The sequence below is a fragment of the Coregonus lavaretus genome (genome assembly GCF_964263955.1).
Source record: "Coregonus lavaretus genome assembly, chromosome: 3".
NCBI classification, from domain to species: Eukaryota; Metazoa; Chordata; class Actinopteri; order Salmoniformes; family Salmonidae; genus Coregonus; species Coregonus lavaretus.
The window spans coordinates 44,162,960-44,180,557 of NC_139990.1; the positions used below are offsets into that span (position 1 = coordinate 44,162,960).

The window sequence follows — 17,598 nt, forward strand, 5'->3', positions numbered from 1 at the left end:
TGTGTTGAACTTTCCGCTTGTTGAGTAATTGATTTGCATAGTTTAGTGAAGAGCTGGGGAACAGACCAGAACAGACCAACCCTTGTGAACTCTAGTCAGGGATGATGAGCGTGTCATAGTCATGCACACCACGGCAACAACAGTAGTCATATACACCACGGCAACAACAGTAGTCATATACACCACGGCAACAACAGTAGTCATATACACCACGGCAACAACAGTAGTCATATACACCACGGCAACAACAGTAGTCATGCACGCCACGGCAACAACAGTAGTCATGTACGCCACGGCACCAACAGTAGTCATGCACGCCATGGCAACAACAACAGGAACAAGATTGATGACGGCATTTCTGCTCCGGGACGGAGCCTATCAGACAGCTACTAGAGATTAATATCTTTATGACAGACTAATGAGCCTTAACTGAATGTACCAGACTAATAGGCCCACTGTCAAATCGAATTTTATTGGTCACATATACGTGTTTAGCAGATGTTATTGCGGGTGTAGCGAAATGCTTGTGCTTCTAGCTCCGACAGTGCAGTAATATCTAACAAGTAATATCTAACAATTTCACAACATATACCCAATACACACAAATCTAAGTAAGGAATGAATTAAGAATATATACACTACCAGTCAAAAGTTTGGACACACCTACTCATTCAAGGGTTTTTCTTTATTTGTACTATTTTTTACATTGTAGAATAATAGTGAAGACATCAAAACTATCAAATAACACATATGGAATCATGTAGTAACCAAAAAGTGTTAAACAAATCAAAATATATTTTATATTTGAGATTCTTCAAATAGCCACCCTTTGCCTTGATGACAGCTTTGCACACTCTTGGCATTTTCTCAACCAGCTTCATGAGGTGGTCATCTGGAATGCATTTCAATTAACAGGTGTGCCTTCTTAAGTTAATTTGTGGAATTTCTTTCCTTCTTTATCTGTTTGAGCCAATCAGTTGTGTTGTGACAAGGGGGGGGGGGGGGTGTACAGAAGATAGCCCTATTTGGTAAAAGACCAAGTCCATATTATGGCAAGAACAGCTCAAATAAGCGAGAAGAGAAATGACAGTCCATCATTACTTTAAGACATGAAGGTCAGTCAAAACGTAACATTTCAAGAACTTTGAATGTTTCTTCAAGTTCAGTCGCAAAAACCATCAAGCGCTATGATGAAACTGGCTCTCATGAGGACCACCACAGGAATGGAAGACCCAGAGTTACCTCTGCTGCAGAGGATAAGTTCATTAGAGTTACCAGCCTCAGAAATTGCAGCCCAAATAAATGCTTCACAGAGTTCAAGTCACAGACACATCTCAACATCAACTATTCAGAGGGGACTGTGTGAATCAGGTCTTCATGGTTGAATTGCTGCAAAGAAACCACTACTAAAGGACACCAATAAGAAGAAGACACCTGCTTGGGCAAAGAAACACAAGCAATGGACATTAGACCAGTGGAAATTTGTCCTTTGGTCTGGAATCCAAATTGCAGATTTTTGGTTCAAACCGCCATGTCTTTGTGAGACGCGGTGTCGGTGAACGGATGATCTCCGCATGTGTATTTCCCACCGTAAAGCATGGAGGAGGAGGTGTTATGGTGTGGAGGTGCTCTGCTGGTGACACTGTCTGTGATTTATTTAGAATTCAAGGCACATTTAACCAGCATGGCTACCACAGCATTCTGCAGCGATACGCCATCCCATCTGGTTTGGGGTTAGTGGGACTATAATTTTTTTCAACAGGACAATGACCCAACACCTCCAGGCTGTGTAAGGGCTATTTTACCAAGAAGGAGAGTGATGGAGTGCTGCATCAGATGACCTGGCCTCCACCCGATTGGGATGAGTCGGACAGCAGAGTGAAGGAAAAGCAGCCAACAAGTGCTAAGCATATGTGGGAACTCCTTCAACACTGTTGGAAAAGTATTCCAGGTGAAGCTGGTTGAGAGAATGCCAAGAGTGTGCAAAGCTGTCATCAAGGCAAAGGGTGGCTATTTGAACAATCTCAAATATAAAATATATTTTGATTTGTTTAACACTTTTTTTGGTTACTACATGATTCCATATGTGTTATTTGATAGTTTTGATGTCTTCACTATTATTCTACAATGTAGAAATAGTAAAAATAAAGAAAAACCCTTGAATGAGTAGGTGTGTCCAAACTTTTGACTGGTACTGTACATATATGGACGAGCGATGTCAGAGCGACATGGACTAAGATACAGTAGAATAGTATAGAATACAGTAATACATATGAGATGAGTAATACAAGATATGTAAACATTATTAAAGTGACTAAGATACCGTAGAATAGTATAGAATACAGTATATACATATGAGATGAGTAATGCAAGATATGTAAACATTATTAAAGTGGCTGGTGTTCCATTTCTTAAAGTGGCCAGTGATTTTTAGTCTATGTCTATAGGCAGCAGCCTCTAATGTGCTAGTGATGGCTGTTTAGCAATCTGATGGCCTTGAGATAGAAGCTGTTTTTCTGTCTCTCGGCCCCAGCTTTGATGCACCTGTACTGACCTCACCTTCTGGATGATAGCAGGGGACTATCAATGCTCTGGAGACTGAGCATGGTTTCGAAATATCAAGACACTCCAGCTTAAAAAAAGACCATACAGTCGCACCTTGAATTTAAAACCTTGTGTTGTTGTCATTTGTAGAAGATGCTGTCACCTTTCCTTTTTTGGGATACAGGACTTATGCTGTCAGTTGTTCTCTTCCCATGCAGCCTGTGCTGAGTGATCGATGGCTCTCTTCCTGGACGAGACATCAGTAGGCAGTGCCATGGACACGTCAAACTTTGCACACGTCATCTTCCAGAACGTGGGGAAGAGCTACCTGCCCCACGCTGCTCTAGAGTGTCACTACACTCTCACCCAGTTCATCAAACCACACCAGAAGGACTGGGTCGGCATATTCAAGGTGAGTCCGTCCTCCCTCCTTCCTCTCCCATGCATCTCTTTTAATGTGGACTCAGAAATACAGCGTACATCATACAGGGTTACTTTCAGCTTACAGAAATCAAACACAATTCCAAATCTGCCATTATTTAGCTCCTCCCAATTAGCTTGAGTGCCATTGTGTTTATGCTATCATGCCAACTCCTTGTCACACCAAACATTTTCCCACAGCAATGGAGTTGGCAAGAGCACAAACAGATCTGGGACCAGGCTACTTCCCAATATGGTCAATAGTGTTAGTCTGGTCAGTTATGGTTATCGTTGAAGCCTGTAAGCAGGAAGTACCCCCGGCCCGCTGTGTAGAATAATGATGTCATGTTGCTGATTCATCTGCCCATAACAGGTCAATTCTATTTTACATCAAGTTTTTATTATTTAGATTCATACAATAATATATATTTTTTAATCCCCCCACCGGCAATCTGATAGCATGTAAAATAAGTCATGAGATAAAAACAAGTTAATATTACATAGTACATCTGCTAAACAATACATCATATAGTCTCAGAAATAGTGACAAATTATTGATACACATTCATGGATGTAAAGGGGCGTTGGTTAAGAGTTCAAAAATGTCCGCTGCTGCTTTTTTCTATGTGTCCAGAGTGGACACCTTGGCCCTGTGGATTCTTCAAGGAGAGCTCCATCAATACAATTTCCTTAAATGTGAGCAGCCATTTTTGCAATGGTAACTGATGAGGTGGAATCCACCTTTGTACAATTTTCTTAGCAGCTGTGGTTCCTACCAACCACACTCTCCATTGGCGTTATGACAAGTACAAATCAGAGTCATCACAAAGCAACATCACTATTGTATCTAATGGCAGTATTTTATCTATGAGTACAGAGATTACATCGTTGACTTTCCACCAGAATTCAACCACCCCTGGGCATTTCCACAGCACATGCTGAAAAGTACCAAGGTCCCCTGTGGTGCTGAACTCACATAATGGCCATGGACTAATACCCATGTGATATCTTTTTTGAGGTGTTAGATAGGTTCTATGGCAAATGTTTAAATTAATGAATTGGTGATTGGGGTTTCTAGATTATCCAAATATATTTTGCCATACTGTCAGCAAATAATTTTCCCATACAGTGGATAGAGTTAATGGTTTTTGTGCTGCTAGAATTAATTGACTATAGATATTAGAAACAACTCCTTTTGAGGGGTGTCTGTCCGTTAGAATTTTGACCAATGGGTGTATTGCTAATCCTGCTCCCCAGGGGACCTCATAGGCTCACATGGATAGGCAGAGTTGAAGGTAAAGACAAAATGATGCACCTGGGACATTAAAACACTGGCGGATTTCCTGGAAACAGGAGTCCATTCAAATTGAATATGTCTTTGAAAGTATAAATACCCTTCTTAGACCAAGAATCTGATATAAATGGTTTCTTACACGCTAAGAATGATTTATTATGCCATATTGGAGAGTATAATATAATAATATGCCATTTAGCAGACGCTTTTATCCAAAGCGACTTACAGTCATGTGTGCATACATTTTTACGTATGGGTGGTCCCGGGGATCGAACCCACTACCCTGGCGTTACAAGCGCCATGCTCTACCAATTGAGCTACAGAGGACCAGTATGAATGCCATTTAAGATTAGATCTCATATGCTTCTCTGTAGCTTTCCACACATTTACTGAGTACGCTATAATGGGTCCAAACAATAATGCACATTTTTTAGGAGTCAATCCAGAAAATAATACATTTTGTAATCTAATTGGTGAAACTATTGACTCTTCTATAGCATGCCAAGGAACAGAAGCCTCTGGGTTTAACCAGGTATTCAGGAAATTTGTTTGGAACGATAGGTGATACAATTTTAGATTTGGAACTGCCTCTGAAATCGCAGCAGATATGAAGGACTCAGTTTCAGTGCTGAGGGGTGTCTTCTGACGCTTAACTATAGGGGAAGAAGTCGGAGAAGTGCCGTTTTTCTTGCCTCCTTGGGTAGTCGGCATTGTAAAGATATATATATATATATATATATATATATATATATATATATATATATATATATATATATATATATATATATATATATATATATATATATATATATATATATATATATATATATATTTTTTATTTTTTTATTTTTTTAATAAGAGTTCCTTATCCAAATAATGTAATAAAATATGAAAAAGAGGTATTGGGCTTGCAGCGCTCTAGTGACTAGCGACCATAACGCCCATTGGTCACGTGACCAGACCCAGTCACTACCAGACTTGATTACATTTCTAGAGTGGAACATGGACACCTATTAATAGGGACTGACCTATAATTTCTATCTGGGCCAGTCCACTTGCTGTGAGCAAGCATATTTGAATTGTGTTGTGTCCCAAATAGTTACCTAGACCCTTTTTATAGGGCACTACCTTTGGCCAGGATCAATAGGGCTCTGGTAAAAAATAGTGCACTATATAGGGATTAGGGTGCCATTTTGTACTCAACCGAACTCTCAAGACTCCTGGTTTATCTGAGAAAGGTTTGCTTTACACATGTTAAAAAGTAACAATGTTTAAAAGTAAGGTAAACCAAGTCCTGTAATCTATGTGTGTGAGTGCAGCCGCAGTTGGGCCCTCAGTATGAAAAGTGAGGCAAGGGAGAGGGGAGTCTTTTTGTCCTGCTCTGCAGACTGGCGCGTCCCAGATGGATCTGGTTATAGGAGCACATTAAATCCAATGCACTGGCACTTATTGATTTGAGCCTCTTCTGTAGTGAAAGATAGCGGGCGGAGTGGAGCTGGGGCCAGCGCTTTCTCCAGCAGTAGACCAGCAGCAGCAATGCTACTTTAGAGGAGAGGTGGAACTGGTGAGATGTGGTCTGTATGTCTGGGCTCACATCTCATCCGACCAGATCAAAGCAGCGGTCTGTTTCTGTTTCCGCTCTGTTTTTTTGTTTCCTCTCTATGTGGGCTGGATTGAACACACACACACAATTTCTTCTGTTTCTCTGTAGTTTTATGGCACTGCAGAATGTGTTTTTTATCAGAACGTGTGGCAGAAGCCTACTGTAAAAAGTGACTTTCAGTGTCATATAATTGTATCTAATTGAACGGATAAAATGATTAAGTTTGAGTTTAAACCATAAATTGGCTCCATAAAAGCAGAACACAAGTTGATTTTAAACATGAACCCTTTGTTTAATCTTCTGTGTGAAGAGTAGCATGGTAAAGAGGAGGCCAAGCTCCAGTGAGTCTTGTGGTTATATTAGGGCTGTGACTGTCCCCAATGGCACCCTATTCCCTATATAGGGCACTACTTTTCCCTACCCATTGTAAGGCTCTGGTCAAAAGTAGAGCACTATGTAGGGAATAGTGTGCCATTTGGGAAGCAACTTCCAACACAAGGGAGGATCAGGTAACATCTGGGGATTTGTTTGAAATATTGGAGTCAGGGATTTGATTGGAGTGTTGTCTGATGGCGATGGCATACCACAGCACCTAACTGCAGCAGTGGTGCAAGTTTTCCCAAACCCCAAACACGCTAATTCACGAAGCAGAGCAGTGTGGAACATAAATTGTGTAAATGTTCCTGGGCGTGTTGACAGACAGGAGGCTGGGGTGCCAAGTTGAGCTCCAGGCAGCACTCACAGGAGGACAGATACCTGGACCGTGACTCACTCTCTCACAGTGGGAAGGGAAGAACACTGCCGCTACCTGACTTGAGGACCAAACTGAATTGAAGAGGAAATTCAGCGATCTCTTGGAGGACAGTGAAAGTTTATAAAAATACTCTGATGAAGGCTACATGCCAAAACACATTGATTAAAATGTTACATCAAATTCCAAGAGTTGAATTTCTTCTTTACTTCACTCACTGTCCCCAGAGCTGTGTGGTGCAGCTCCACCACTGGGCCCCATACCTCAGCCTGTAAGCTGCTATCGCCCCCTAGTGACATGGAGCTGCTATTGCCTCATAACAGATGAACTAAAATAAACATTTTTGTCTGTATCTTTCAGCCTGAAATGGTTTCCTATCCTTTTTGTCTTCATCTGCACTGATCTGATAAGTCATGATAGGGTAGAGCAACACAGTGTTAAAACTATATTGGGTATATAGGGCGGCAGGTTTCCTAGCGGTTAGAGTGTTGGGCCAGTAACCGAAAGGTTGCCAGTTCGAATCCCCGAGCTGACTAGGTGAATCATCTCTCAATCTGCCCTTGAGCAAGGCACTTAACCCTAATTTCTCCATCAATAATGGCTGACCCCTGGCCGTGACCCCACTCTCCGAGGGTGTCTCAGGGGGAGTGGGATATGCAAAAATACACATTTCCATTCCACAACAAGCCTTCCTTTGTCTTAATCAATTAAACTATAAATGTTTTTAGTTGCCCTAAATTCCTCTCAAGCACAGGCTTCTGTCTTTTTTCCATGATTTAACCTAGTTTCTCAGAACATTTGAACATGTACATGTACCTAGGCTATGCAAACCTATAGTCCTGTACAACAAGTGTCATAATTGCACAGTACCACTCGCCAAGATAAACCAAACATTTCATACAACCATTTATTTAGCGTCAACAGCAAAGCAGTGGGGGACAGGCAGACTCTTGTTAGGCTGCACCGTGTCTTGTGCCTATGGCTCTTTGATGTTGGAACGGTTACTGTGAGTTGTGATCTGAGGTGCTCTGAGCGCGCACACACACGAACAAACACCTACACACTGATAGAGGAGTGTCGGGACAGGCAAACACAGCCTTTATAATTAACATGTCGTAGAGCACAGCCCCGCTGCCTGATTCATGATCCACTTGTCCTACCTGTTTGATTGATACAGTGTGATGCTCCTGCCGTATGGGTTGTTCTGGCTCGGACTAGGCTACTTAGGCTACAGTGAGGGGAAAAAGTATTTGACCCCCTGCTGATTTTGTACGTTTGCCCACTGACAAAGAAATGATCAGTCTATAAAAAAAATCCAGAAAAACTAATGTCAAAAATGTTATAAATTGATTTGCATTTTAATGAGGGAAATAAGTATTTGACCCCCTCTCAATCAGAAAGATTTCTGGCTCCCAGGTGTCTTTTATACAGGTAACGAGCTGAGATTAGGAGCACACTCTTAAAGGGAGTGCTCCTAATTTCAGCTTGTTACCTGTATAAAAGACACCTGTCCACAGAAGCAATCAATCAATCAGATACCAAACTCTCCACCATGGCCAAGACCAAAGAGCTCTCCAAGGATGTCAGGGACAAGATTGTAGACCTACACAAGGCTGGAATGGGCTACAAGATCATCGCCAAGCAGCTTGGTGAGAAGGTGACAACAGTTGGTGCGATTATTCGCAAATGGAAGAAACACAAAAGACTGTCAATCTCCCTCGGCCTGGGGCTCCATGCAAGATCTCACCTCGTGGAGTTGCAATGATCATGAGAACGGTGAGGAATCAGCCCAGAACTACACGGGAGGATCTTGTCAATGATCTCAAGGCAGCTGGAACCATAGTCACCAAGAAAACAATTGGTAACACACTACGCCGTGAAGGACTGAAATCCTGCAGCGCCCGCAAGGTCCCCCTGCTCAAGAAAGCACATATACAGGGCCGTCTGAAGTTTGCCAATGATCATCTGAATGATTCAGAGGAGAACTGGGTGAAAGTGTTGTGGTCAGATGAGACCAAAATCGAGCTCTTTGGCATCAACTCAACTCGCTGTGTTTGGAGGAGGAGGAATGCTGCCTATGACCCCAAGAACACCATCCCCACCGTCAAACATGGAGGTGGAAACATTATGCTTTGGGGGTGTTTTTCTGCTAAGGGGACAGGACAACTTCACCGCATCAAAGGGACGATGGACAGGGCCATGTACCGTCAAATCTTGGGTGAGAACCTCCTTCCCTCAGCCAGGGCATTGAAAATGGGACGTGGATGGGTATTCCAGCATGACAATGACCGAAAACACACGGCCAAGGCAACAAAGGAGTGGCTCAAGAAGAAGCACATTAAGGTCCTGGAGTGGCCTAGCCAGTCTCTAGACCTTAATCCCATAAAAAATCTGTGGAGGGAGCTGAAGGTTCGCGTTGCCAAACGTCAGCCTCAACCTTAATGACTTGGAGAAGATCTGCGAAGAGGAGTGGGACAAAATCTCTCCTGAGATGTGTGCAAACCTGGTGGCCAACTACAAGAAACGTCTGACCTCTGTGATTGCCAACAAGGGTTTTGCCACCAAGTACTAAGTCATGTTTTGCAGAGGGGTCAAATACTTATTCCCCTCATTAAAATGCAAATCAATTTATAACATTTTTGACATGCGTTTTTCTGGATTTTTTTGTTGTTATTCTGTCTCTCACTGTTCAAATAAACCTACCATTAAAATTATAGACTGATCATTTCTTTGTCAGTGGGCAAACGTACAAAATCAGCAGGGGATCAAATACTTTTGTCCCTCACTGTATGCTAGCTACTAGTCCCTAACCTGCAGCTTCCTATGCTAGCTACTAGTCCCTAACCTGCAGTTTACTATGCTAGCTACTAGTCCCTAACCTGCAGTTTACTATGCTAGCTACTAGTCCCTAACCTGCAGTTTACTATGCTAGCTACTAGTCCCTAACCTGCAGTTTACTATGCTAGCTACTAGTCCCTAACCTGCAGTTTACTATGCTAGCTACTAGTCCCTAACCTGCAGTTTACTATGCTAGCTACTAGTCCCTAACCTGCAGTTTACTATGCTAGCTACTAGTCCCCAACCTGCAGCTTACTATGCTAGCTACTAGTCCCTAACCTGCAGTTTACTATGCTAGCTACTAATCCCTAACCTGCAGCTTACTATGCTAGCTACTAGTCCCTAACCAGCAGCTTGCTGAAGAACAGTGTACTGGCATTACGTGGTGGGTCTTATGGAAATGTTAGCAAAGTATTTTAAGCATGTTGGCACAGATGTTTTTTTTCTTCTAAGAATGTGCTTTGCATGCGAAAATAGTATAATTAGGCTAGATCCTGGATTAGCTAAATGGTTTTTGGTCTGTTGGTTTCGGGAACACTTTTGTGCACGCTATTGTTATCCCAACCTATCCAGCCAATAGACCTGTTGGATGAAGCCTATCCAGCATGATTAGACCTAGGTATGCACACTGTGTCCACTCCTCTCCTGGTTGTCAGTGTGTCTGTTTACAGGGCAGGCTCTCTGGTCCATGTGAAAGGTGCTTTAGTCCAGTCCTCAGAGGCTCTTCAGCCCCTGACTCTCACCTCTCTCACCACTAATGAGTGTTGCTGCAGTAACGCCTACTGCTACTAGCCTTCCTTCATTCTGTAATGACAGTCACTAACTATGTGCCTGCTTTAATAGCTTCCTGTTCTTTACTGCTGGAAGTGGGAACGCCTCCCCGGGACAACTACCCAGGGGATTCTCAACAACACTGGCACCATTGTAGCATAGCACAGGATCATCTGCAACACACACACACAGCGATGATGCAGTAGTGGGGGAAAACAAGCTGGTCAGACAGATGTGAGGAGTGAGACAGACTGTCAAGTGGCAACAGTGCTGCTTCACGCTGACCATATGTAAACAAACTGTGTGGGTGAGAGAATGTGTGTCATAGGGAGAGATTTGATTTCGCATAAAGTCTCATAGGTTAGATCAAAGTTTTGGTGTTGTGTGTATCGTAGTTGGACCGACCAGGCTTGTTTTGGTGTTGTGTGTATCGTAGTTGGACCGACCAGGCTTGTTTTGGTGTTGTGTGTATCATAGTTGGACCGACCAGGCTCGTTTTGGTGTTGTGTGTATCGTAGTTGGACCGACCAGGCTCGTTTTGGTGTTGTGTGTATCGTAGTTGGACCGACCAGGCTTGTTTTGGTGTTGTGTGTATCGTAGTTGGACCGACCAGGCTTGTTTTGGTGTTGTGTGTATCGTAGTTGGACCGACCAGGCTTGTTTTGGTGTTGTGTGTATCGTAGTTGGACCGACCAGGCTCGTTTTGGTGTTGTGTGTATCGTAGTTGGACCGACCAGGCTTGTTTTGGTGTTGTGTGTATCGTAGTTGGACCGACCAGGCTTGTTTTGGTGTTGTGTGTATCGTAGTTGGACCGACCAGGCTTGTTTTGGTGTTGTGTGTATCGTAGTTGGACCGACCAGGCTCGTTTTGGTGTTGTGTGTATCGTAGTTGGACCGACCAGGCTTGTTTTGGTGTTGTGTGTATCGTAGTTGGACCGACCAGGCTTGTTTTGGTGTTGTGTGTATCGTAGTTGGACCGACCAGGCTTGTTTTGGTGTTGTGTGTATCGTAGTTGGACCGACCAGGCTTGTTTTGGTGTTGTGTGTATCGTAGTTGGACCGACCAGGCTTGTTTTGGTGTTGTGTGTATCGTAGTTGGACCGACCAGGCTTGTTTTGGTGTTGTGTGTATCGTAGTTGGACCGACCAGGCCAGCACTGAGCCTGTAGCCTAGACCTGTAACCCCAGCCAGCACTGTGATCCTGATTTTGTTTGACAGTTTTATGGCCTTCTGGATGTATTTTCTGTACTCCCCCTCACCAGCCATCAGTTAACAACACATAAAATTAATATAATTACATGTTGGTTTCCATTTTGATGTATATCATTTTCACCTATTTCCCCCTTCCTGTTGGAGGTGAGCTGTTGCCGCTGTTCTGCAGCGGAGCATGTTGACGAGGCCGGGCCTCATTATAGGCCATATACGACACGTGGCACGCAGGAATATGGGAATGTTGAAACTAACCCCTTTTTCACATCTAAAACCTTCATATAACCTAGCCTAAGTGGTGTTTATATTACAAAGGGTTTTCATGATCGTGGTCCATATTGTGACCATATAGGATCATTTCTGTAGATTGTGGTAGCTCCGGCTTGGCTAATAAAAAGCATGAGCTGGCACACACCCAGAGAAAAGATTTAGAGTAGAGGTGCTGACTAACGGAGAATAAACTGAAAGCTATAAAAATAGAGTATCTATCTATCTAAACTCCCAGTAATTTATTGGGTAAAACACCAACGTTTCAACATTGCTGTGCGTGCTTCAGTGTGGCTGTCACTGTGTCATGTGTAGGTAGGATACTGTTTCACAGCTTTGGGTGGTTTCTCTGTCTGCTAACTTGCTCAATTATTACTGTAATTATGTCCCAAATGGTACCCTATTCCCTATATATTGTGTAGTGCACTATGTAGTGAATAGGGTGCCATTTTGGGTGCACCCTGGTGCGTCGTATTTCCACTTTTAACGTCCCCCCTTCTGTGTTGCAGGTTGGATGGAGCACAGCGAGGGACTATTACACGTTCTTGTGGTGTCCTGTTCCTGAGAACCACACAGAGGGCACTGCCATCCACAGAGCGGTGGTGTTTCAAGGTGTGATTTGGGCCCACTGAACGCGCCGTGGTTTTATGGAACTTTGACACTTTTTCTAACCTCATGTCAAGAGGCCTGGCCCCTCAGAGGGCTGTTAAGACTTTTATACCAACACAGTAAAATATGAAACTCTACCCATTTAAGGGATTTCTTGTTTGGTGTTAACAAGATAGTTTTCATTGTGTTCTTTATTAATAGATAGCCTAGGACTGGAGACAGAGAAGGGCTCTGATTGCTAAAGGTTGAAACTGAGATCCTGAGCATTTGTTTTGTTTTACATCACAATTAAAATAATTTTGTGGACAGAGGGGGACCTGATCCTAGTTCAGCTCTCCTACTCTGAGAGGCTTGATGTTTACATGTACATTTTAGTCATTTAGCAGATGCTTTTATCCAGAGCAATTAGGGTTAAGTGCCTTGCTCAAGGGCATATCAACAGATTTTTCACCTAGCCGTCTTGGGGATTCAAACCAGCAACCTTTCGGTTACTGGCCCAACAGTCTTAACCGCTAGGCTACCTGCTACCTGATATGACCCTAGATACCTAGGCCCTGTCCAGAAAGAGCCCGTAGCCCTAGACTCTTTCTGATGTTGTCTGTTCTGTTCCCCCCTCAGGATACTACGTGCCCAACGATGATGGGGAGTTCTACCAATTCTGCTATGTGACCCACAAGGGGGAGATCCGGGGGGCCAGCACACCCTTCCTGTTCCGGGCTCAAAGCCCCTCAGAGGACGAGCTGCTGACCGTGGAGGATGAGTGCAACTCGGACATCCTGGTGGTGACGACCAGGACCGGATACCTGGAGGTACGTCAGAGAGAGAGCCAGGCTCTGCACTGATACACACACACACACGAGCATGAATACACACACACACCTCAATGCTTTCTCTTTGTCCCTGCAGCAAAAGATGGAGGAGGCCCACAGAGAGAAGGAGGAAATGGTTCGGACCATGAGCCTCGTGCAGAATGAGAAGGCCCAGCTAGAGGAGGAGAAGGAGGAGATGGTTCGGACCATGAGCCTCCTGCAGAAGGAGAAGGACCAGCTAGAGGAGGAGAAGGAGAGCCTGCATAAAGAGTGTGAGCAGGAGAAAGAGAAGTGTACCCAACTGAGACGAGAGAACCAGGTGAGAACAACTCCTGGGAGGTAGAGCAAAACGTAGCAAAACCCTTTGATACGGACAGCAACAATGAGTGTTCTTACTGGACAAGTTCATTTTGTACCTCCCCCATTTCCAAACAATTCTTTCCCTGTGCTGTGCCCACTGAACAAGACCCTGGTGGCAGTTGACCTGAATTGTCTCCATCTAGCCTCTGTCTCTCAGCATCCCCTAGTGTGACACAGACAGTTCCACCTCTAACCACTATAACTAAATAAAGAACTTGACAGTAATGATCTTGAGTGTGATCACTGTTCAGCACCAGATATTTAATACCTTCACATGTATCTTTTAAAACATTGTGTTAATGATAATTCATAGAACTATTCCGTTCCATAAAGCTGCTGGTTTTGAAAATGGCTTTGAGATGAAAACATAATTACACATTTGTTGGCTGCTCATTTTACGACTACACTTTTTATACGTTTTTTTTATGCGCTGTGAAAAAAATGATTCCAAAATTTGTCTCATAAACTTACAGTAGAAACAAATTCTAATCTGCTGCAATGCAATTTGGAGCAGATGTTGTGCAGGCCTGTACTTATGACAGAGCAAGCTTCCCTTCCAGCCTCAAAACAGAATAACACGCCAGATTGAAATGGATGATTTGTAGGCAGATGATTTTACATCTCAAAAGTAGTACGGAAACATGACACGTTTTTTTCCCGTCCTCTGGCTCACAGCCACACAGTTAGTATTGGATTTACAGGGTGACCGTGTGTGTGTGTGTGTGTGTGATTGAATCCATAAAGACCTGGCAGTGTCTCTGTGTTTGACACAGACAGGACTGGCTGGGATTTCCTCTAGCCTGTCTGTCACAGCACTGAGGGTTTGTTCTTGTTGTGCTTTAGAGACAGGAAGTGATTCAATTGAAGACGTTGCAGATATATGTCCTGTATAGACCTGACATGGTTCTCTATTCTAATCTACATAACACAGAAGCATGTCTGTTCTGTATAACATATTTCTATCTGAACGTTAGAAATAGCAAACCAACTAAATTCTCCAGGGGAACTAGTAGATGAGAGGAGAAAACGTTGTTGTCCCTTAGGTTCTCACAATTTGTCTCCGGCTCTCTGGCTTAAAAAGGTAAAACGGACATAAAACATACATTTAAGGTTACAAGTTACTAACTCCCTCCCTCTGTCTCTCTGTCCCCAGGAGGTGCAGGTGGCGTGCCAGGCCCTGCAGGAGGAGGTGAAGAGGAGTCTGGAGGAGGCCACAGCCAGGGTCCTGCAGCTGGAGGATGACCTGATAGGAGTCACCCAGAAGGGCCTGCAGAAAGAGACGGAGCTGGACAGCCTGAAGGACAGAGTGAAGAAGCTGACTCTGGAGAAGGATGGCCTGGAGTCACACCTGAAGGATGAGAAGGATGAGAAGGAACTCTACAAGGTCACACACACACACACACACACACACACACACCTACGTTGCGCACACTGCTCCTGTACTATGAGTCATGTGACTGTAGCTGTGAAGGATCATACCTAGGGTTGCAAGATTCCGGTACCTTCCCAAAATTCCCAGGATTCTAGATTTCCTGCAACCGGGATTTATGAAAAACCTGGGAATCTTGGAAAAATTAATGGAATCATACCAGAGATGTCTTTTAGACTATAGTCAAAAGTTAATCTGACCACTTCTCTCAGTCCAGTTAATCTGACCACTTCTCTCAGTCTAGTTAATCTGACCACCTCTGTCATTCCAGTTAATCTGACCACTTCTCTTAGTCCAGTTAATCTGACCACCTCTGTCAGTCCAGTTAATCTGACCACTTCTCTCAGTCCAGTTAATCTGACCACTTTTCTCAGTCCAGTTAATCTGACCACTTCTCTCAGTCCAGTTAATCTGACCACTTCTCTCAGTCCAGTTAATCTGACCACTTCTCTCAGTCCAGTTAATCTGACCACTTCTCTCAATCCAGTTAATCCCACTAGTGTGTGTAGCTGCTGTTTCCCTGCTCAGTGGGATCCCACAGTGTTGTGGCTGAACAGGATATGGTCTGTTCCGGCCCTCTTCCGCCTGGTTCTCGCCTGCCGTTTCTGGGGAGCTTTGTAGTGGTGGTGACTGGTGGGTACAGCTCAGGAACTAGGAGTGGTACACACGCACACTGTCGCCACGGAAGCACAAGTGAAAGCCGCACCTCGTTTAGCTGGCCGCGTCGGTGAGGTTGTGTCCCAATTGGCACCCTATTCCCTATATAGTGTACTACTTTTGATCAGAGCCCTATGACCCCTGGTCAAAAGTAGTGTGCTACAGAGGGTTTAGGGTGCCATTTTGGTGGGACTGCAGGGTAGTTTAACGAGCCCACCTCAAACTCTGTGTTGTAATTAAGGTTATTCTGCATTATTTTAGGAGTCAGAAACGCTGCTGGCTACATCTTGATGAAGGATGATGATTAATGTAGCTCAGAGGGGTGTCACTGGAACACCAGGCAGAAACATAGCTACACTTTAATGATTCATTTGTTATACGAACCCCCTACATTGTCCATCTTTCTGTGACCTTTGAAATGTTTGAATCCTTTTTGATTGTAATGTGATTTTGCCATTCAAAAAAAGTATTAAAAATATTTGTTTGCGGTTCTAGATCCACCTGAAGAACCGTGAGCTGGAGAACACTAAGCTGAGTGCAGAGCTGCAGATGCTGAAGGCTGTGGATGTAAACAAGGAGAACACCATTGCTCAGTTCAAAGAGGAGGTGGGACGCCTCCGCTCCTGCCTCACTGAGAAGGAGAAACAACACAAGGAGGTCCTGGCCAAGGCCTCCCCCTTGGTAAGAATCAGAATATTATCATGGCTACCTCCTAGATCCCTACTTTGGACCAGTGCACTATATAGGTGGTAGGGAATATGGGCTGCACACCATAATATTCAGACCCCACACCTACAAGAGACTAAAGTCTGGAAGCAACACCGTCAAAGCCGCAGAGCAGCGCCCATGGAGCGGTCCTTGCTCAAAGGCACAACGGCAGTGGGCAGACCTGGGATTCGAACTCACAACAAATGTTAATTCAGAGTGCATGATTTGTTCACCCATACCTGTGTGTATGTGAGAGAGAGATGTGTATGTACTGACCTTTATACCTGTGCATGTATTTACCTTTCACCCCTGGTGTCCCTGTGCAGGGTGAGCTGAAGGTCATGAAGGAACAGCTTCGTCAGAAGGAAGAGCAGCTTCAGGCCAAACAGCAGCAGGCCTCCATGTTGTCTGCTGAGCTGAGGGACGCGTCCAGCGCCCGCGACCGCACCATGGCTGACCTGTACCGCATGAGGCTGGAGACAGACGCCCTGCAGCAGGGGAAGCAGGAGGCCCTGGCACAGTGTGGCCGTCTGGAGCGCCTGGTGGGACAGATGAAGGATGACGCCCAGCAGGAGGCAGTAAGGAGGACGCTTGATTTCAATGGCACCCTATTCCCTATTTAGTGCTCTTCTTTTGACCAGGAGCCAAAGGGCTGTTTGAATTTGGATGTATACTTAGTTTGCACTCAGTTTAGCTTGGAGTTTGAACTTTTGGGACGATTCCATTGGTTCTGTTGTACTGGACAAACTAAATCAAGTGCAGCTGATATATTTGACAGACTAGAGTCCTGTCCAGGGGGTGTACTGGTACATGAAGCTGCCTCACTACAGAAACAGGAGCTAGACTAGTGTTCTGTCCAGGGGGTGTACTGGTACATCAAGCTGCCTCACTACAGAAACAGGAGATAGACTAGTGTCCTGTCCAGGAGGTGTACTGGTACATCAAGCTGTCTCCCTACAGAAACAGGAGATGGACTAGTGTCCTGTCCAGGGGGTGTACTGGTACATCAAGCTGTCTCCCTACAGAAACAGGAGATGGACTAGTGTCCTGTCCAGGGGGTGTACTGGTACATCAAGCTGCCTCACTACAGAAACAGGAGATAGACTAGTGTCCTGTCCAGGAGGTGTACTGGTACATCAAGCTGCCTCACTACAGAAACAGGAGATAGACTAGTGTCCTGTCCAGGAGGTGTACTGGTACATCAAGCTGCCTCACTACAGAAACAGGAGATAGACTAGTGTCCTGTCCAGGAGGTGTACTGGTACATCAAGCTGCCTCACTACAGAAACAGGAGATAGACTAGTGTCCTGTCCAGGAGGTGTACTGGTACAT

The 17,598-nt window shown here is 44.3% G+C and overlaps 1 protein-coding gene across 1 annotated transcript in view; it reads left to right on the plus strand.

Annotated features, from left to right (window-relative positions):
- LOC311126923 (tax1-binding protein 1 homolog B-like) overlaps positions 1-17,598 on the plus strand; it is a 34,077-nt gene that overhangs the window by 1,920 nt on the left and 14,559 nt on the right. The window contains exons 2-8 of the mRNA XM_084158630.1: positions 2,763-2,956; positions 12,204-12,306; positions 12,922-13,112; positions 13,210-13,431; positions 14,626-14,856; positions 16,054-16,239; positions 16,593-16,844. Coding sequence (XP_084014756.1) covers positions 2,780-2,956; positions 12,204-12,306; positions 12,922-13,112; positions 13,210-13,431; positions 14,626-14,856; positions 16,054-16,239; positions 16,593-16,844 — 1,362 coding nt within the window. The 5' untranslated portion in view covers positions 2,763-2,779. The remainder of the gene's footprint in view (positions 1-2,762; positions 2,957-12,203; positions 12,307-12,921; positions 13,113-13,209; positions 13,432-14,625; positions 14,857-16,053; positions 16,240-16,592; positions 16,845-17,598) is intronic.